Raw genomic sequence first — 21,430 nt, 5'->3', positions numbered from 1 at the left:
CTAGTCATCTGATATTTTTTCCTGGGCTTGACACGCCCATGAAATATAGCCTGTTCAGCAGAGTGATAGCTTTTCATGAAAAACAAGTCAATACATTTGATTGCTTGGTTGGTGAGTGAGCAAAGTACTACTAAAACAGCTTTTACTAAACCAACAAGTTGAAAAAACGATTTAACAAATACTGGCTACCAGTAAAGAAACAGCAGACAGGACAGAAACCCAAATGACAAGACAGAAAGAAACAGCTGCATTCATGTGTTTTGTTTATTACTGTAGACGAATGCAAGCATATTTCCTAGAGAGACGGAGAGCATTAACACACACATTTATACATACGTAATATTGTGTAATTATATAAAGCCGCCAACAGAGGTCACAAAATATTATTCACTGAACCAAAATAAACCAACCTGAAGCCTTGATACATATTAGTTTGCATGCTTCATACCTTTTCCATTTCTTTGGCAGTGTCTCCTCGGGCTCTAATTAATCAAATAATAAAGTATGAAAAATATCTAGAGTTTTGATGTTATTATATACACATTTCTAGGATGGGCCTCTGAATCTGCCAAGGAAGAGGATGCTGTTAGTGGGGTTGTGTCTGATGAAGAACAAGAAGGGGTGATCTGCTGTGAAACGCTGAAATTGTTGTCGAAAGGAACAGCCAAACCCACAGACTGCGGTGGCTGCTGCTGCCTCAGTGCCTTCTTCATTGACATCAACAAATGCTTTGTGGATCACTGCTGAAATGGAGAGACCATCCTGACTGCTCATGCCTGTCAGATCAGCCTTTGTTTCCTGGAACACAGAGCTCATTCCCATCTTTTCAGTATTTCTGATAGGGAGCTCTCAACCTCCAGCTTGAACCTTGGCAAATGGACTCTGATATCCATCTGCATAGCCATTTTGTCTCTTCTGGTCCAGTCAAGCAGCTTGTTGAGGGTCAACTCGCTCTCCAGCTGTTAAAAACACACATATACACATTGAAAAATAACATTAACTGAACACTGAACAATAACACAGCACTTAACTATTCTAGTACATCATCAAAACTGTCCATCACTGCACTTTTGCTGACCTTCAGAAGAGGAGTCAGAGCCATCCTGAGCTTCATCTGGAAGAAGGATCAACATGCTGAGCTCCTCCTGTTTATAAGGTAACTCCAGCACCTTCAGTTTAGACTCTGGGATGTATCTGAAGGGAAACTTTTCTCCTGGTACATCATTTGCACAGGCCGGCTCTCATTCTGATTGAAGACAGATTAATAAATACATATAGTACACATAGAATGCAGTTATTTCATTTCATTGCTGGGTAAGCAAAACAGTGACCTTCATTTGGCATGACTTTGCACTACTGAAACTTAGATCACACCTTGTTTATTTTAAATGGCATTTCTTGCGTTTGTTCTCTTTTAAATATGCGCATCCAGGTCCTTTGAAGTAGATGGCATTAACCAGAACTAGTCGGGTCAGCTCATTTACCACACAAGGCTGAAGACAATCTTTAATTTTATCTGGAACAACAAAATGTTTCATATTTTCACGAACATTGGTATTATATTGGCATCTGTGTTTCTCAGAGTTGAAGGTGCAGTATGTAATATTGGCAGCTAGAGGTTCAAATAGGTACTGCAGTCCACATTCAAAATACTGGAGAACATTTTCTTCTGCCCCTCTTCATCAGACTCCAAGCTCACTGGTTGCCAGATTAAGGACACATAACAGGAACAAGCACAATTCACAAAATGTGATGCACTTTATACACTGTTAGTAGATTAACTGATTTATGATGTTATAATATGTCTCTAGGATGCAATTCACTGTGGTTTCCATCAACTGGCAACCCGGGCTCTCAATACCATTGGGTCAATTGGCAGCTGGTGGAATCACACAAAACAAAAACAGACATTTCCAACATGGAATGCACATTTAAAAGTAAAATAACTGGCTGTAGTATTGTTTTTCAGAGAAACAAGCATACAAACTTAGAATATTTCTTAAATATCTGTGAAATATTATCTAAACGTAACTAACTTTAGTACAGTAAAAAAACTGCACCATAATTCTGCATTCCTGCAAAAATGTTGTATATAACATGCATCAACCCTTATAAACAATAATGGTAATGCAAATCTTAAACATATCCACATAATTTTATATTCACACTCTGATTTGATGAGGTTTCATGTTAATAACTCCTCACTCTCTGTCTGCTCTTCCACCCATTTATTAATGAGCTGTCGTGACTTCTCTGATGCTCCAATGAAGTCCACAGCCTGAAGGTCAGCGTGGTACAGCTTCAGAGTAGAGTCCAAATACTCCTGCAGGACAAAAATAAAGTGTCTTAAAACACATAGAGAGCATCAAAATACTTCTTAAAGCAGAATAAACTGACAGGTAAGAAGCTGAAGGTTTTCTCTCCATAGAGGCGGTTGGCCAGTCTGAGGATGTAGGAGGCTGATGGTCTGTTGATAGCTGAGGTGAGGGTTTCAAAATGAGAGTGAACATCTGAGACAGAACTGAAGGACAAAACCTGAAAAAGTGAAATACATTGATGAATCTCACATAATCTCATCATAATCACATAATCAGAACATTTATATGTGACACTTCACCACAAAATCAAAAGAAAAACTCATTTATGTTGCTTGAAAACAAAGCATTTTTAAAAATCATTAATGATTTTTGCTTTGTGCTTAACTGTCATATTTTTTTTTTTTTAAAATCGCTCTTCCACTTCTAAAGTCAACTCTAATGCAAAAAAACAACAACAATAACAACGACAAAAGAACAATTATACAGTCTCAGAGAAAAGTTTCAAAAGCTTTGACCGGGATGGTACCCTTTTTAAAAAAAATACCTTTTAAGTGACATATATGCACTCTAAATAAGGTGTATAATTGTAGCTTTTGAAAGAGTACTGTTCTAAGTACCTTTTTTCTGAAAGTGTATTATTTAAAAAGTTTAGCATTTATGAAGCATGTAAAGTATTAAAACATATATATGCCAACGTGTTTTTATTCTGTAGGCTAGCTGTATTTTAAATGATTATTATTCCGCCAAAAGAACCCAGATTGGCTGTTTGATTGATATTGATTGGGATGCAGAATAAAAAAACGTGATTTTTAAAATCGGTTTTAGCAAATGAACTCTTTAATGTATAACTGCATTGTAACAAGAACGTCTTAAAGTGTGGCCAAAAATAAATTACTAGCACTAAAAGTAACGTGTCCTTTCTTCATACCTTTTCCATTTCTTTGGCAGTGTCTCCTCAGGCTCCCAAGTAGACCATGCTGAGCGCTGCACTGATGCTCAGTGGAGAAAAGAACATGTTTCCTCCAGCATTGCTCTCGCTCAGAGTCCGATAGAGATCCAGAGCGAAGAGACTGTTAGCACGAGAGAGATCCTCCATGACTGATGACGCAGCTGCAAATAGAAGCCCCAAAACCAGCTGCGATAAAAATAGTTTATGCATATTTTTCAACCATCTTGCAGTACACTGTTAAGCGCCACGAGTGTAAATATAGCATTTTACTTTTCTTAAAAGATGTCCCCTCGCAGTGATTCGTTTGCCCTCTTCTTCTTGGTTCGACAGCTCAGACAGGTTCACTGCTGTGCCCAACTGCACACGTTTATAAAGTTGTTTATAAAGTAGCCTATTGTAACGTGGTCAGAATATTTACTGGATTTTTAAAAGACGTGGTAATCATAAAATCCTTTAATAAAAATCGCTCTATGTTTAATGCCGTTAGAAAGCCACTGCTGTAAATATCTGAGGAAGCCCCGCCCCGTGTTTCTGCGATTTCAAGTTCTCTGGCGCTGCTACTTTACTTTTATTCGTTTAAACAAAATACAAACAATGAACAATTAACCAGCTAAACGTTCATTTACAACAGCATGACTTGAAGAAACTGAAAAAACAACAACAATGCTAATACTTCGAACAATAATAAAAAAATAAAATAAAATAAAACATTCCTTAATGATCATGTCATTTTCAGTGCGTCCAGATACACAGTAACAGGTGTCCACCTTTGTATAAAAATGTACAGTTTCAATTGGACTTGGCCAGTCATACATTCCATTCTATAAATAGAGTTTTTTAAAATACATTTTTCTATCCACTGGTATGGCACAGTTTAAATTTTTGTTTAGCATTGGTCTTCCGGTCTTAAAAAGCAAACAACTGTTTAGTTGGTGCTTTTTTGTTGTTGTTGCAAAAGGTAGTTATGCCTTTAACAGGAACAATACAACATATTCTGTGCAATACTTATGTGCCGTTTTGCCCATTTTTAAACCTACAACTAGCTAAGACAATTCAAACATAATTTTCAAACAGTGATGTGGTTAAAGGAGATTCCTGACTTTATTAATTCCATGTGTGTATTTATTTGATAAAACATTCACAGAAAAACACAATTCTTCACTAAGGTGTATATTTCTAGAATGGACCTCTGAATCTGCCAAAGAAGAGGATGCTGTTAGTGGAGTTGTGCCTGATGAAGAACAAGAAGGGATGATCTGCTGTGAAGCTCTCAAATTCTAATCTGAAGGCACAGGTACGCAAACAGACTGCGGTGGCTGCTGCTGCTTCAGTGCCTTCCTCATTCACCTCAACAAATGCTTTGTGGATCACTGCTGAAACGGAGAGACCATCCTGACTGCTCATGCCTGTCAGATCAGCCTTTGTTTCCTGGAACACAGAGCTCATTCCCATCTTTTGCAGTATTTCTGATAGGGAGCTCTGAACCTCCAGCTTGAACCTTGGCAAATGGACTCTGATATCCATCTGCATAGCCATTTTGTCTCTTCTGGTCCAGTCAAGCAGCGTGTTGAGGGTCAACTCGCTCTCCAGCTGTTAAAAACACACATATACAGACTGAAAAATAACATTAACTGAACACTGAACAATAACACAGCACTTAACTAGTCTAGTGCATCATCAAAACTGTCCATCATTGCACTTTTGCTGACCTTCAGAAGAGGGTCAGAGCCATCCTGAGCTTCATCTGGAAGAAGGATCAACATGCTGAGCTCCTCCTGTTTATAAGGTAACTCCAGCACCTTCAGTTTAGACTCTGGGATGTATCTGAAGGGAAACGTTTTCTTCTGGTACATCATTTGCACAGGCTGGTGTTCATTCTGATTGAAGACAAAAAAATTGGTTAGTGCATGGGCAGGTGTTGGAAGAGTTAATCTTGAAACAGTGGGTAAGCACTACCAATAGTGAAAGGATTTAAACGTGAATTCCTGTTTGCTTATGCTGTTTCACTTGTAATTAACAAAATGTGGAAAGTACCTGCTTTATTTTAAAAGGCATTTCTTTAGTTTCTATTGCTTTAAATGTGTGCATCCAGTTCCCTTTAAAGTAAATGGCATTAACCAGAACTAGTCGAGTCATTCCAGTCACCATTCCCGGCTTGAGAAGATCTTTGATTTTATCTGAAAAACATTTTTCAGATAGTTTTTGTGTCTTCTGTGTTTATTTAGTATAAAAAGTCCAAAATTATTCTTTCAAATCTAATTGTTTTTATTTGTAGAAAAGCTGATGGGGCTGATATTCTCACTCTCTGTCTGCTCTTCCACCCATTTATTAATGAGCTGTCGTGACTTCTCTGATGCTCCAATGAAGTCCACAGCCTGAAGGTCAGCGTGGTACAGCTTCAGAGTGGAGTCCAAATACTCCTGAAGGACAAAAATAAAGGGTCTTAAAACACACAGAGAGCATAAGAATGTATAATTGTTTGAGACAGAATAAACTGACAGGTAAGAAGCTGAAGGTTTTCTCTCCATAGAGGCGGTTGGCCAGTCTGAGGATGTAGGAGGCTGATGGTCTGTTGATAGCTGAGGTGAGGGTTTCGAAATGAGAGTGAACATCTGAGACAGAACTGAAGGACAAAACCTGCAAAGTAAAAGACAAATCTCACACAATTATTACAAAAATGTTTAAGTTCATTAATTAATGTATTGAAAACTGAAACTAGACTAAAATTAATAACCAATGTTAACGTGTTTATACCTTTTCCATTTCTTTGGCAGTGTCTCCTCGGGCTCCCAAGTAGACCATGCTGAGCGCTGCACTGATGCTCAGTGGAGAAAAGAACATGTTTCCTCCAGCATCGCTCTCGCTCAGAGTCCGATAGAGATCCAGAGCGAAGAGACTGTTAGCACGAGAGAGGTCCTCCATGACTGATGACGCCGCTAGAAACACCAAAACAACAACAACAACAACAACAACTGTAAGTATCATACTTTATGCAACCTTCTTTCAATTTACTAAGTATAAACACACTTTACTTTTATTAACGATGTCCTTTCGGCGTAATTCAGTTGTTCTCTCCGTTGGCTCGACAGCTTCCACTGAACGCGTTTGTAGGCTGAGCGTTCAAAATATTCACTCGGATATTCTAAAGATGCAATTATTTCGAAAATGTTGAATACGAATGCATTTAATAGTGCGCTGCACTGATTTGGTGTTGCTGCTGTACCGTGTTGGGTTAAGTATGGACTAAAGAGGGACCCGCCCGTTGTGATGTCTGCAGAACGAAAAGGGCGTTTCATAGTCAGTAGGCGTTTTTTAACCTGTTCACGCGAGTATAACTACGTTCGCCTCTAAAATGAACTCTCAGTGGGTTACTTGGTTAAAGCTGTTGAAATACCCCAATAGTAGCCTAGTTCGACATCGACTACGATTATCTGTAGCATTATACAGATACACAGCCTGCTCTAAAAGTTTTTTTGTACACATTTTTGATTTTTAAATGATTAGATTTTTTAGTATACCATATCTACCCGATTATATAATGTACTAATTATAGTGCTTATAATGAATAAAAAAACAGTTGCCATTGCAAATATGAATTCATATTCATCTCTGTAATAATACAACATGCGACACTTTTCATTTTACTACAGAATTAGGCAACATGTAATATCTCATTTATTTAACTTAGTTACATGGCTTGACATCACACAATTTTTGGGCAAGTCAGTTCCTGAACATGATGAATGTTGGTATATGCTGTGGATTTAGAGTGTGTTAACAGCTGCCTTATGTCTATTCTTTAGCAAACAGAGATGTCAGTGGCTGTACTAAATTCAGATTTAGATTTTTTGTCCTTTTGTCCTTTATTTTTGTCATAGTCAATAAAAGAATTATCAAAAAATGTGTTGAAAATGTGTTGCTTTATGTGCCATAATTTTCCAGCATATTTATAACTTTTTTTGTTTAGATTTTCATCTCAATCCAAATCCAAGACATTAAAGCTTTTAAAAACAAACACACAAAATAAAAAAAAATACACATACGAAATGTGAATTGCTGACATCTAAATACTAGTATTTCTTGTTTATTTTAGTACTAGACAGACAAACATCACATATTTAAGATGGGCCTCTGAATCTGCCAAAGAAGAGGATGCTGTTGGTGGGATTGTGCCTGATGAAGAACAAGAAGGGGTGATCTGCCATGAAGTGCTCCTCTCGAAACATACAGAATGCCACAATGGCTGCCGTAGCGGCTGCTGCCTCTGTGCCTTCTTCATTTACATCCACGAAAGCCTTGTGGGCAACTGCTGAAAGGAAGAGCCCACCCTGACTGCTCATGCCTGTCAGATCAGCCTTTGGACCCTGAAACACAGAGGTCATCCCCATGCCCATCAATATTTCTGCTAATGAGCTCTCAACCTCCAGCTTAAACTTTGGCAGGTGGACTATGATCTCTGTATTGGTGTCCATATTGTTTCTGTTGGTCCATTCATTCAGCTTATCAAGGGTCAGCTCGCTCTCCAGCTGTTAAATACACATGCACGTGAGGCTTTGAATATACACAAGATAACAATATTTTCAAGCCAAAGCAGATCAGTAGGAATTTCTCCTGACCTTATGAAGAGGATCAGAGCCATCCTGACTTTCCTCAGGAAGAAGGATCAACATGCTGAGCTCCTCCTTTACATAAGGCAACTCCAGCACTTGCAAGTGGTGGTCATAGACATAGTTGAAGGGGAACTTCTTCCTCTGGTACATCATTTGCACTGGCCGTTGCTCGTTCTGATGGAAGACAAATGTGCATTCCAATGAGTGAACATAAAAAAAGAGAATGAGCCTCTATTAAGTACATATAACTTCTGCAATACTTCTGCATTTGTACAATATTTTGCAAACAGACCTGGTTCATTTTAAATGGCATTTCTTTAGTATCTTGATTATTAAATTTCTGTAGCCAGTTCCCTTTGAAGTAGATGGCATTAACCAGAGCTAGTCGAGTCATTCCAGTTAACATTCCCGGCTTGATAAGATCTTTGATTTTATCTGAAAAAAATATGTTTTTGTTTAATATCCGTACTTTTTAAAAATATATATTCTATCAACAGGTCCCATTGAACTGTTTATTATATTCTCACTCTCTGTCTGCTCTTCCACCCATTTATTAATGAGCTGTCGTGACTCGTCTGACGCTCCAATGAAGTCCACAGCCTGAAGGTCAGCGTGGTACAGCTTCAGAGTGGACTCCAAATACTCCTGAAGGACACATGACAACAATCAGGAAAAAAAGACCCCTAGAAAGACCTCTGAATTGTGAAGTTAAATAGTAATGAATAGAATATATGTCTATGGTTTAGCTTCCAAATGTCTTTTTGTTACAGACAGTATAAACTGACAGGTAAGAAGCTGAAGGTTTTCTCTCCATAGAGGCGGTTGGCCAGTCTGAGGATGTAGGAGGCTGATGGACTGTTGATTGCTGTGGTTAGGCTCTCAAATTGAGAGTGAACATCTGAGACAGACCTGAAAGACAAAACCTAAAAAGAGAAAGAGAATTTCACATATTAACTGTGGCCTACTTGTTTAAACAGGAGAAATTATACTACTAATTTTACCAAATTTGTCATATTTTTATTATCCCATTTTCTTTTATTTAAAAGTAAAAAAAAATACCCATGATATTTTACAGAATAAGCTAAAGGTGTGCACTGAAGAGCTAGTTCTGAGCACACCTACTATAAGGATTAAAGTAAATGTTGTCTGTTTTATTGTCCGTTGTCAAGACAAGCATTTGAATACATTATCTAAATGAGTCTGAAGTTAAAACAAATGACTGCAGCGAAGCTCTGCATAGGCACAAGCTGGCTTTTGTGGCTAAAACCTGTAATGCCTTCTAGTTGTTTTCAGTTGTTCAGGAAGGAGTTTTCAATCTCCTTCTAATAGCAGCTAGAACGTGGGTTTGAGAGAGGTATGTGCAGAGGTATGATCATTTGTTTACATTTGTTTACATATCTCCAGCTCTCCCTCTCTGTTGATTCACTCGCTCACTGGTCGTACCGCAGTCTGCATGTGCTCTTGGCTAATCAAATATCCTGCTGTGTCTAAGTAATCAATAAAAATCAAATGCTGTGCAATGCTAAGCATGCAAATATACTTTCTAATAGATTGATGATGTTTTTTTGTGAAAGTCAGGATATAGCACTGCAGTGTTTATGCAACTTGGAACATTTCCATTACATCTATTTGTTAGTTAATATATAACCGCTGGGGCTATACCTTCTCAATAAAATAGCTTTGCTATAGCATTCACCACCGTGAACAATGGTGTAGGGCAACGTACTAGGCCTAATGTATTAGCAAAAGCATTCTCTTTCAAAATTCTAAGAAACAAACAAAAACAAAATTCTAAGATAGTGAGAATGAAAGGTATTTTTCACAAAATTTTGCATAAACATGTCAGGTAAAAAAAAACAAGTGTTCTATTGTTTGGCTCTGATAAATGCATCTCTTTGTTAAGCTCATACTATGAGCAAATATTTTACCTTTTGGCATATGGGCCTCACCCTATTTTTTCTGTTAAACAGGGTTATGTTTTTCTTCCTTGTTTTGGGTTATGGTTTTGTCTAGATTTCCCAATCACGGATTACTGTGAGTATACAGAATGTAGCCTATTTGTGGATTCACAATTGACAAAGAACTCCCACATAGACCTTGTTCTTCAAATGCTTATACCTCATACCTTTTCCATTTCTTTGGCAGTGTCTCCTCGGGCTCCCAAGTAGACCATGCTGAGCGCTGCACTGATGCTCAGTGGAGAAAAGAACATGTTTCCTCCAGCATTGCTCTCGCTCAGAGTCCGATAGAGATCCAGAGCGAAGAGACTGTTAGCACGAGAGAGGTCCTCCATGACTGATGACCCTGCGAAAAACAACCCTTCATTTACACAACCATCGTTAAAATCTTTATAGCTTAGAGCAATATTTTCACGAATAACAGCAAAGTGTATTGAGCAGATCTAGAATAGTCAATAAACAACTGATTTGATTTATTAATGCCCCGCGTTAGTATGCACAAATATCTTTATACTGCTGTCAATTCTGATAACATAAAGTCCTTTTGTTTTAACATATAGCCTTTAATACCCCGTAAATATTTCCCTCTCGCGCGCTGATGTTTGTTACACGTCAGAGAATAAATGAGAGAAACACGGAAGTTGCACGTAACGTTACGTTGACGTTTATTCCAATGGAAAACGACGCTCCAGGTCCGAGCACCTGTGTTTGGAGAACCGTACGTGTACAGATGAAGTAATGCCTACCTTTTATAAAAGATGCTTGTCCCAAAAGAACGCGCGAGTGAAAGAGATATCTGCCCTAGAGTCATGCGGTATAAAAGGAGCAGCAACGCCCATAAAGCGCAGAACAAACTAGCTAGACAGGCAAACTACACGAGTTAGACATATATCACAGGTGAGTCAGTCTCACGCTTCCCCACCCTTTTATTACCTTTTCTTGTGCTTCCCTTATTTTACTGCAGAAATGTGCAACTTTCATCCAGCTAGTTTTAAAAGTGAGGGAAACATTTGTTGGAATGTTTGAGTGTGCTTGCTATGGAGAGGCAGAGAGAGAGAGAGAGAGAGAGGAGGGGGGGACAATAGGAAATACACTTTGTTTTGTCAGCAACACAAGGCAGATGCATTCAATGAATGTGACAGCTCTGGACTAATCAGTTGGACTTTGGGCATAAAGGGTGAGTCACACTGTTGGATCAGAGGTTCTGTGCAATAAAACCTTGTCAAAAGCCTTTCACAATATGGGCTGTGTTTGATGAGGGGAGGTGTTTGTCTGAAATGCTTCTTCAGTCCTGTAAATGCACGAAAAATGTTCATTTTTTTCTTGATTGATATATTGACCATATATAGTATTGTTGAATTATTGTTGAATACAGTTGAATTATTCAGGTTACATTAAGTTGCTACCTTAAGGGATTACGCCAATAAATTGGTATGATAAGCAATTAGGAATTATGTCATAATGTATATAACCTGTAAATGTATAATTGCACATTAAGTAGTACAGATTTAGCAATCAGCTGAAACTTGGAACTTGAAAGTTGCTCCTACACACACATGTACAAACACACACCCTTACTTTTTATAATCATTGCTGAAAATATGCTGCTTAATATTTTGTGTGCTATTTTCTCAGGATATGTTGTTAAACATTAAGCTCAAAACAGATATATTTATTTGAAATATTTTGTATCATTATTGTGAATAGCTTTTCTGTTAGTTTTGGTCAACTGATGTGTCGCTGCTGGATAAAGTATTCATTTCTATTTAAAATATCTTTACATTGCATAACTGCACTCATTCAATTCCTGTCTCGAGGTTGTTTCTTTTTCCGGCTTGCCTCTTTCCTTTCTCTACTGTCCTGTCCATATGAAAGGCATAAAAACGCCCATAAAAAGAACTAAACAACTTTCATAATTAAGAATTTATATACATTCTACACAAAACCAGTTTTTTTTTTTTCTGAAATTTTGTTTAACAAGCAAGCCTGTTTTCAGTTATCATTAGAATTTAGTGTGGACCTGGACGGGCACGTTGATGCAACATTTTGGGAAAACTGAACACTGACATAACAGTAGGGTTGCCATATGCTATAATAATTTTTTTTAGTAAAACAGACAGGGTTTAACATTTAGGAGCACTGTTTAAAGGCCCGTGCACAATGACATTTGTATGCCACTAGATGCCAGAACTACTCACATTTTGTAGCATGCATGTACATAAAAAAAAAAAAAAAAAGAGGTACAAAACATTTTCTCCTTTCGGTTTTAATTGTACTGAACTTGTTTTTACTTCTTTATTGCATAAGCACATAATTAGTAATAAAACACGTCCATAATGTTTGCAATAGCAATTCTTGGTTCCATGAGCGGGATACTGTGTATTTATGTTTTGTACACACAGACAGACAATCACACACACACACAGACACACACACACACTCAGACACACACACATTCAAACTCACACCATTGCTGCTCTTGAATTACATACAGACAGCAGCACTTACACGTCAGAATGAGGTTTAAATAAAACTCTTCATGTCAGCACCATGGTTTGCTGTTTCCACACCTCACACTGCATGCATACCTTCACCAGTGTGTGAGTGTGTGTGTGTGTTTGGTGTTTAGTGTTAATTAGCTTTAGTATGTCCCCAGAAGTCAGTTATATCGGACAACCTCTCTTTGGGGACATATGGGGGACATGCCCAACTGGTAAATTAATTCACAAAGCTAATACAGTTTTGACTGATAATGCAAAAATGCAAATTCTGCAAGAGTTAAAACTATTGCGTTGCAATTAGCTTCATACGAAGCAATGTATGCCTTCATTTAGATACCTAACTTAATGTGTGAGTATGTGCATATAAGAGAACAGAAAAGGATGGACTAAAGAGTATAATGTGGCTCTCTGGAAGCAAGAGGGGAATGGTGGCTATGAAAATACTGTGTGTAACATTGCTCTGTGGCTGACAGACAGGCAGGCACACACACAGCTTCCTGAGTGGACCAAACATCTGCAAATGTACTGAAACACTTACCCGACCAACACAGACAGAGAGAGATACACTCAGACATGCACTTTCCTTGACCTCATTCCCAAAGCAACCGTAGAAGTGATGTTGCGAGCATAAAGAATGCAAAAATTATTATAAAACAACATTAATTACAATAATCATTATTATAAATGGACAATTTTAAAAGTTGAGTTTTTGTTACGTGGCTATAAACGTCAGAATGTAGTACATGCTCACACAAGTTTATGAAAAGACAAGGGCAGCTGCAGTTTGACTTTGATCCTGCTATTTTCATGAGAACACAATCCATCATATATACAGCACAAGTGCCAGCCCATAGCATAGCTAACCTATATTCCAACACAATAAAGGAATCTTTATAGCTTTTACTAGAGGGCCATGGTGTGAGAAGAGATCATCACCTGTTGAACTGTTTCAAATAAGCCAAGAAAAACTGAATTTGATCTGGTTCTGTCTGGTGGTCTTTCCCACTAGTTTTGTCATTCTCAAAGTCACTACTAGTAGATCAATTCTTATTCATCTGCAGATGTCGATTCGCCATATTGCCTTTTTGACCTCTACCTCGAACAGCATTATCGAAACAGTGCTGCGGCAAAAATAGGGCACATTTAAGTCTTAAAGACTTAGTCCATGGGGTGGTTTCTCACTGATGGTTCAATCACAGCTGAAGGCTATAAATAATATGAGTGACAAGACAAAGGTTTATTAGACTTCAAAAGTCAGTGAGTGGGCTCTTCAGACTGAATTATCTCTATTTGTAGTATTGAAAAATATCCTTTCAAACCTTTCAATAGAATTAAACCATTAATACTTAAAACAACCTTAAAGCAATTTTAAGCTTTAAATATCAGTTTTAAAATCATTCTGACTTTTTTTACAAGTGACTGGTGAGCGGCTATGAAATTCTGCAATTCGTACTTCTACGGCTATTTACTGTACTTACAACCTACTTAACTGTAGGGAAAGTGACAATAAATAAAATGTTATACCTTTTAGTATTTTAGTAGTTATACCGTCTTCGCCTATCTCAACCCTAAACCTACCTCTTTCAATAATGCAACATTTGTAATTACTGCTATACAGTGTTACAAAAAGTATGCAATATTGATGTGTGCATTTCCAGTAGTCACAGTTGTATACCTTCTAGCCTCAACCAACTAGGGGGCTTCAAAAAAAATTGCTTTAAAGATATGTATTGACTCACCTAACTTAAGTTGACTTCTGGTCAGCATAAATTCCTCCTTGACCATGCTTATGCTATTTGATTAATAAAAAATGTTTTTTTTTTTAATTGACACGTTTAAAATCTAATAGATACAGCATTTCTTTGTTGTTTTTTTGGTTGTTTTTCACAGTCATGAATTCCCCCATACCCTCCGCACAAACACATACATATACACAGGAAAGGAGAACACATGGCACTGAAATTCCACACCCTTTACAATAACATGTTTAACCCCCTTCCCATTCCCTGTGCTCCTCTTATCCCCCCACACCCCTCCACCTCCACCACACATTTACACTTGACTCGTCTCTGACTTTGCTGACCCATTCCCACATCCCACAGACTCTCTCTCTCTCTCCTTGCCTGTTTGACTGTGTGCCACTTACACAGTGTATACTATGCGCACAAGACACCATGTCTGAGGCTGATCGCAGATTTATGGCTAAACATCATTGACACAGACTGTGTTTTACAGCTAAAAAAGGAAGAGAAAAGGGAAGACCTCAATTAGGAGGACTTGCCAACCCGCTTCATCAAATGTAAGTGGAAACCAAATTACGTATCACAGTACTGTATTACGAATATGCTGCAAAACACTAACCTAGTAATATGTACTGCAATCGTATATGCTTTAATTGAATGTAACGGTCACATTAATACTTAAACTTGTTCAAGATGCATGTATGTTGGTAGATGTTTGTGTTGAATCTACTGGTATAAGTGAAAAGTATATTGAAGTATGTGTAATTTTACACTGCACTGCTATTACCATTAGGCAGCTGCAAAAGTCATGGTGTTGATATGATCAGAGATTAAAAGTTCCCTGGTGCGTCTGTGTATGAGTACAAAATGTCTCTGCAAGCTACTATAAGTCATCGTATTTAATTATATTACAGCAGACTATTTGTAATTTTTCGTGAAAATTTCAACGTATAGATTGTGATACTAAGATTTAAACCCATATGAAAACCCATTTTATTTGAGCAAAAAGCAATCTTTTCTAGCTTCCAAACTCAAATATTTCCTCTACCATATGTTAGCAAGTGAAAACTGTCAGTCAAAAATAATTAAGAAGAAGTGACGTCAAAGAAGTGACGTTCCAAGAAACAAGCTGCCAAAATTTCACTGAGTTCTTGGCTAGGGGTCCCACGTAATGATATATTCTCTTAGGGCCCTATCAAAGGAACATCTTAACCCTAGAACCACAGCTAATCTGTTTAGTTACCATGTCCATTTCATTTAGTACATAATTTAAGACAAAATCTGTTCATTTCTTACACAGATTACAAAAATAATTAAATGTCCTGTTAACATGTCCTGTAACGTCTGACAGACATTACATGTTGCTTTTTTTACAAATGAAATGAAGCTGTTAAAATTTTGCAAACTCATAAAAACTGATGGAAGTAGGTTACATCTGTCATATTTTTTCATTTACATATTTAAATAGTCAAAATAAAGGTCTTTGACTGCAAAATAAGTGCACTTTCCACTTAAGCTGATTCTCTTAAAACTGTTTTGGTTGCATTTCATTCACAAAGGTGCAGAGCTGATGAACTTTTGTAATAATGATAAAACAAAAAACATCATTGTTTGCAACTACTCAAGACTTACTCGCTCAGATGAGATCTTTGGGCACATCAGCATCACAAACTTGACGTGCAGAGCCGAAGCACAATATATAACAAACTCTGGCATCGTTTGTGCAGGCACAAACATTTTATTTTGTTTGGGAACCGAGATTGTCTTGGGATGTGCCGAAAGAAAGTTTGCCTTTCATCTCTGCAGCATAAGCCGTTCAAAGCCCTTTAATTGAGACTCTGTAACACTGCACCAGAGAATATAACAGCAAGGCCAGATCAGTGGACATAGTCACGCACCCAATGCACCATCTCAGAAAAAAAGGCAACAACATTCTCAATTATTATGATTAATGGAAAAAAAAGTTGAAAAAAGCTACTAAGAATTTACATTTGCTAATCACAAGTTTTTCATGTTCCCCCTCTGTATCAAAATATCAGTGTCTGCCATATTGGAAATGGACATAATGTGAACTTTAAATACAGCGTGACAAAAGGTCTCCCAAACTAATAGAGAGGAACCGACATTCTTATGTCATTATAGGGAATAATGCTTCACCACAGGCGCCAGAGCTGATTGAGGCTTGTGTCTGGTTTGAAAATAGAGCGTTGTTCTTGTTGCTGGGGTGTCCCAGCCTCAAGGGGATCACTCCACTCTAGGACTTTCTGTTACCCCAGGGCTTGCAGATGGATCAGCGTGCTATGAGCGGAATGGCATCTCAACTGATCCCTTGGAAAGAGAACAACACACTTAGTTCTTATGAGAGTACGTTGAGGTAGAGCTATGTCTAAATGCAGCATAGATCATTGGTGACAGATTAGGTGCATAAATTGTAGGATGAGTTCTGTGAAACAACAAGTGACTTCTTTTAAATATTATATTGCAATCTGTATTTTTAGTTCAGTCATCATTTCGAGTTCCAGTAGGCTACTTTTTTTAAAACATTTATGACTCATGCATCTTTTACAGTCACATTTTAGTCATTGTAGTCACACTTTTAAACCAGGTATAATAATGTTTTTTATCCATGTATGGAGAATAGTCTTTCAAGTTGAGTGCCACCACCTGGCCTGAGTGGCTAAAGTTAAAAGCACAAACTGACCACCTGACTCTCATAAAGCTGCTTATAGCTGCTAACCCCAGCCCACCCCAGACCTCAGCACTGACCTGCACCTGCTCACTGACCCAACCTAACCATGGCTTTCATACACCCAAAATGTTATACATTATCACTAATCTATTCTTGTGTGTAATGTAGTCCAGCAAATAACAAATATCGCAAGTAAAAAAATTTAATAGCTATAATATACGCATGCTATAAGATTCTAAAAGCGAAGTTTTGTCACCATCAATAAATGATGTCTCTGTTTTCCATCAGTCTGCATATTAGCTGCTGTTTTCAATGTCTCTTTCTGCAGTTACATTGTTAAGCCAGTAGGTGAGGTCAAACTGTTTACGTGTGAGTTACTAATTCATTTAACCCAAAGCAAATGCTGATAAATGCTGGTATACAGTTCTGAATCCAGCAACTGTTTTTCTGAGTCACTGAATCATTCACTGAGCCGTTTCGTTCTGAACTGATTCCCTCAGGAATGTGCAACTGCTTGAGATGGCAAAGTAGTATATGTTATCATTATTATCATTATTAAGTGTTTATTGAGCTTTCTTCATTTTCTAGCCATTTACTCTATGTGCATGATATTATTAAACTGAAAATCCTACACATTAACAGTAGTTACCTTGCAAAATAAGGTGGATAAAAGCAATGTCAGTCTAATAAAGCTTGTGTATCAGGATCAGTTGGCTTTTAAGGCCTATTGAAGTTTTCCCCATATATATATATATATATATATATATATATAGATTGGTTGAACTTTTCTCTGTTTTTAGATCAGAAGACGAAGTTTACTGCAGACAAGAAAAGGAAGTGTGTGCCACGTCTAGTAAAACAGCTGCTGCCCATCCATGACCTGCATTTCATAACAACAGAGCCATGCAGGGAGAGGAATCACGGGTCAAGGACCTTGGCATGGGTCAACTTGCATTTTTTGGCCACCTTGAACGAGTAGAAAGAATGCGTTGCTACTGGGAGCTCAAGCATGTCCAACTAAAGACCCTGGAGCAGGTAACTCTCCAAAACTCTCCAAAACACTTACACACTGACAGATATTTTGTTCAGAAGCCAAGCCTGTGTTGTGCATCATCTCATAGGATTGATGGTTGGAGCCAGAAAGTTTTTAATTAATATGAAAGAATTACTTTATTCAGCAATGTTTCCACAAGTATATTACATAGCACATTTATTTTCAACATTTATAATAATAATGATTTATTCTTAAAAACCTTTTAGAATGATTAGGAAATTAAAACATATTCACATAGAAAACAGGTATTTTTCCTGTAGTAATATTTCACAATACCACTTTTTTGTTCTATTTTTGATAAAATAGAAGCAGCTTTGGTGAGACTTCTATCAAAAATATTAAGAAATCTACCAATCCCAAAAGTTTAAATGGTAGTGTTGCTTGTAAATTATGTGAAGCTTGTTGTGTTGCTTTGAATATCCCTATAGAGGGAGCTGTATTCCCATCAATCAACTACCATCATAACTGTAAAGAAATTCCCTGTTTGGTTGTTTTTTTTTTAAAATGAGGACATTATTGTCTGTGGTCTGTGTATCACGGTTTATTTGAAAAAAGTAACAAACGCTTTGAAGTTAAATTTTCCATTGAAATGTTAATACTGTCTTCACTTACAAGCTATGACCTACTTCTGGATATTTTTATAGAGATTGCACATGCACACATTAACACGCAGTCCAACTTACACATGCCAGCACACCCAAAAACGTTTAGCAACTTTCAAAGAGGCAGCATGGTCATGTATAGTCTACCGTAAACGTGCTGCGGCACTGTATACGTGTTCACTGTCGGTCACCGTGATTTTGCCGAAAAATGTTCCTGGATAAACATATTTTGTTGATCCTGGCTGAATATTACAGTCCATAAATCACAATTCCTAAAATCAGAGGGAAATGATAGCTGATTTCCTAAAAAATCCCTCTGATTGTTTGATTGGAATGATGTTTCAGGATCAACAAGGATATTGATTCAGGAACATGTTGTTTAGGATCCTTCCAGAAGGGGGTGCCAATTCATGTAATATTTTTCTGCATTGCGTGCTGACTCAGTGGTGCACACGACTACACCTGTGACAATGCTAATATTTTACCACTGATATCTGAGACTAATGTGGTTAGCTTTTTTTTTTAAATTAATGTTGAGTGGGAATATCCCTTTAAACACACCTTTTTAGAATGCTTAACATCCCCACTTAACATCTATCTGCTTGTTGTTTTACATGGCTTACATAGCTTATTGTGTATTTAAAGTTTTTGCGGATGATCTGAAATCAGTTTTAACACAATTTCTATGTATGTGAGCATAGTAAAGAAAAACATGTTGGTCACTGGGCAGATGATGGATTAAGAAACCCAGTTTTATAATAACAAGATGTTTGTTTATTTATTTATTTAATTATACAAAATATTTGGTTGGACCTTTCACCTTTTAATGTGCTTTAATCACATGTGTTTTAATCATTTGAAAATAGTTACATGGATATACTGTATCCTGTAAGTGTATTGATATATTTAAGCAAAATTGTATTCACGGTTAATAATTTTACAGTACTAATATGTATATATACTTAACTTTTTTCACGCACAGTCAAAACAATTACTACTATTTTAGATTCACTACAAATTCTTGTTGTTTTATATTGCTGTGCATTGTGACCTATAGGATGCAAAGCAAAGTCAGAAAGAAGTAACTCAAGAACTGCAGTCTATTTAAATCAGATCGCTACTGTTACGGATTGACCCCGACATATCTCTTATCGCTTTGTGAGTGTGATTACACAGCCTTGGTGTTTTGAATAGCTATGACTGTGTGTTTGAATGTCAGCGAGCACGTGCGCATATCTCTAGTCTGATTATAGTAGTCGCACATGTGGAGAATCTATGACAAGTTGCCATTTCTCTTTAAAATGCTTTGGAGTATCAGTGCGCCTTAGATATGCTGAGCATGCTGCTCACATATGGATGTGTCAGATTATACAGACCATGTGCCATTCACTCCATTGTGTGTGTGTGTGTGTGTGTGTGTGTGAGAGAGAGAGAGAGAGTGTGAGTGAGCACTTTAATTGCTGTGTCTAACGTTAAAGGATACATCGAGTTCTGCTAACTGCCCTCCTTTTTGCCGTGGAGCCAGAATTCCACCTGTCCACCTCTTGTCTCACTGACTGACAGATGTTCTGCTCCTTATATGGAAGAGGGGGAGCGTTCTCTCCCCTTTACCCACATCTCTCCTTCGCTGTGACGGCCCACCTTTCGCAATCTGTAGCTCGTCTGCACTGCTCATGTCAACAACCAGACCGGAATTAAAAGAAAGAGATTGAGAAGTAGACAGACTGCTAAGACAAAGTTAAAGAAAGTAAAAAAAAAATAGACTGCAGTTGTGAGGAGGCTTGCTGGGTGTGAATGTAGGCGCCATGGAGAACTTCTTGCAGGATAAGGACCTTTGGATTGTGGGAAGTGTGTGTTTGGTTGCATCTATCCTATGGAGACGATTTTGGAATTTATTTACATACAAGAGGAAAAGAGACAGTTCACCAGAAAGTGCATCTATTGACATTCAGGTACAACATTTTTCGTCTAAATTTCATTTTGTGCAAATCCATTCGATAGTATTTGCATGAAACCGTGAATTGAATGCGGAGCGATGACTTAAATCAAATAGCTGTAAATTATATAAAACCCTAATGTGGTTCCTGATGGTCATTCTGAGGTGCAAGAAAAAACTTAAAACGTTAAACTAAATTAACTAGATTTTAATGAAATATGTAACTGTTAAGCATTATGTCATGGGGCAATATTGCATAATGTTCTTATGAATGAAAATTGATTAAAGTTGTCAGTTAAGATATATAGAGAAGATCAGTAGACTGGGGGTTTATCTGACAGTTTAACTGAAAACACCTGCAGTGCATGGATACATATTGATGCACAGAAGAAAAAGAATTTAAAGCAAAATATACGTATGATGATATTGAGGATTTTGTTACTCCTCTTGGTATATAGAAGTGTACATTTTTATTTGATTTCAATTGGGTTATCTTTGCCCTTGTTTCACTTGTTGATACTGTTAAAAAACGATCAGGTGATTTAACGTGATATATAAAATACAAGTGCATAATGTGGTTTTAATATTTACTCAGTGTGGTTTCAAATCTTTTTTTCCATATGAAAGTAAATAAGCTAGACTTACCATAGAGTAAGTGATGTGATGGAAATAGGCCTAACACAACTATAACAAAAATACTAAGATTAAGAGCACTTCACCCATGTTTTGTGTCGCACGCTTAATACATTTCTAATCTGTCACAATTATAATAGCAACATTATGTAAATGACTGAACTTCACTGCTAATATCCAGAGTGAAATGCAGCCGATTCATAGAAAAGTATAGGCAGCACACGTAAAAAGAGTGAAGGTGAGCTCTGACTGACTGCCTTCCTTGTCTTATGTTAGTTTTGACACCATTGTAATTTCAGTGATCTGCCATTCCACCCAAGTGGCATTCAGAACAACATGTGTCTCAGCCACAAATATTAGCGTTGCTTATAGTGCATGAGGTAATTATAACTGTGACTCATTATCGGTAGTCATAAAGTCACGCTAACTGATTGCTTT

General features: G+C 37.4%; 3 protein-coding genes and 1 pseudogene across 6 annotated transcripts in view; 1 reads left to right on the top strand and 3 right to left on the bottom strand.

Moving 5' to 3' along the window:
* Positions 1–246: 246 nt before the first annotated feature.
* On the bottom strand, positions 247–3,999 carry LOC122325092 (annotated as a pseudogene).
* Positions 4,000–4,344: 345 nt separating this feature from the next.
* Positions 4,345–6,515, bottom strand: LOC122325093 (leukocyte elastase inhibitor-like). The gene is made up of 7 exons (XM_043219980.1): positions 6,300–6,515; positions 6,022–6,203; positions 5,767–5,904; positions 5,570–5,687; positions 5,302–5,444; positions 4,977–5,144; positions 4,345–4,857 (listed from the first exon to the last, which is right to left on the bottom strand). The coding sequence occupies exons 2-7, from the start codon at positions 6,187–6,189 to the stop codon at positions 4,444–4,446; spliced, it is 1,149 nt and encodes a 382-aa protein (XP_043075915.1). The 5' UTR covers positions 6,190–6,203; positions 6,300–6,515; the 3' UTR covers positions 4,345–4,443.
* An 801-nt stretch (positions 6,516–7,316) lies between these two features.
* Positions 7,317–10,900, bottom strand: serpinb1 (serpin peptidase inhibitor, clade B (ovalbumin), member 1). Of its 3 annotated transcripts, none has more exons than XM_043220017.1 (7): positions 10,769–10,900; positions 10,003–10,181; positions 8,663–8,800; positions 8,405–8,522; positions 8,170–8,312; positions 7,884–8,051; positions 7,317–7,793 (listed from the first exon to the last, which is right to left on the bottom strand). In XM_043220017.1, exons 2-7 carry the CDS (start codon positions 10,168–10,170, stop codon positions 7,386–7,388), a joined length of 1,143 nt encoding a protein of 380 aa, XP_043075952.1. In that variant the 5' UTR covers positions 10,171–10,181; positions 10,769–10,900; the 3' UTR covers positions 7,317–7,385. The 3 variants fall into 3 exon arrangements, with proteins under 3 accessions (XP_043075952.1, XP_043075951.1, XP_043075953.1); XM_043220016.1 differs by lacking the exon at positions 10,769–10,900 and adding an exon at positions 10,582–10,719; XM_043220018.1 differs by lacking the exon at positions 10,769–10,900 and adding an exon at positions 10,406–10,472.
* Positions 10,603–21,430, top strand: part of mylk4b (myosin light chain kinase family, member 4b) — a 26,702-nt gene continuing 15,874 nt past the window's right edge. Inside the window, exons 1-3 of one of the 2 annotated variants that reach the window (XM_043220015.1) lie at positions 10,603–10,732; positions 14,572–14,635; positions 17,568–17,802. In XM_043220015.1, coding sequence (XP_043075950.1) covers positions 17,671–17,802 — 132 coding nt within the window. In that variant the 5' untranslated portion in view covers positions 10,603–10,732; positions 14,572–14,635; positions 17,568–17,670. Of the gene's footprint in view, positions 10,733–14,571; positions 14,636–17,567; positions 17,803–19,898; positions 20,376–21,430 lie in introns of those variants that run through there. The other variant, XM_043220014.1, reaches the window with a different exon arrangement.

Source organism: Puntigrus tetrazona, chromosome 20 (genome assembly GCF_018831695.1).
Source record: "Puntigrus tetrazona isolate hp1 chromosome 20, ASM1883169v1, whole genome shotgun sequence".
NCBI lineage: Eukaryota > Metazoa > Chordata > Actinopteri > Cypriniformes > Cyprinidae > Puntigrus > Puntigrus tetrazona.
This window is presented reverse-complemented; position numbering and strand designations above follow the sequence as displayed.

What these genes read in the sequence shown, in the direction of transcription:
- LOC122325093 (XM_043219980.1), bottom strand. Translation starts at nt 6,189, where the DNA reads ATGGAGGACCTCTCTCGTGCTAACAGTCTCTTCGCTCTGGATCTCTAT. An exon ending in AAACCTTCAGCTTCTTACCT is followed by an intron (nt 5,688 to 5,766) that starts GTCAGTTTATTC and finishes TTTGTCCTTCAG; the next exon opens with GAGTATTTGGACTCCACTCT. An exon ending in GGTGGAAGAGCAGACAGAGA is followed by an intron (nt 5,445 to 5,569) that starts GTGAGAATATCA and finishes AATGTTTTTCAG; the next exon opens with ATAAAATCAAAGATCTTCTC.
- serpinb1 (XM_043220017.1), bottom strand. Translation starts at nt 10,170, where the DNA reads ATGGAGGACCTCTCTCGTGCTAACAGTCTCTTCGCTCTGGATCTCTAT. An exon ending in AAACCTTCAGCTTCTTACCT is followed by an intron (nt 8,523 to 8,662) that starts GTCAGTTTATAC and finishes TGTGTCCTTCAG; the next exon opens with GAGTATTTGGAGTCCACTCT. An exon ending in GGTGGAAGAGCAGACAGAGA is followed by an intron (nt 8,313 to 8,404) that starts GTGAGAATATAA and finishes TATTTTTTTCAG; the next exon opens with ATAAAATCAAAGATCTTATC.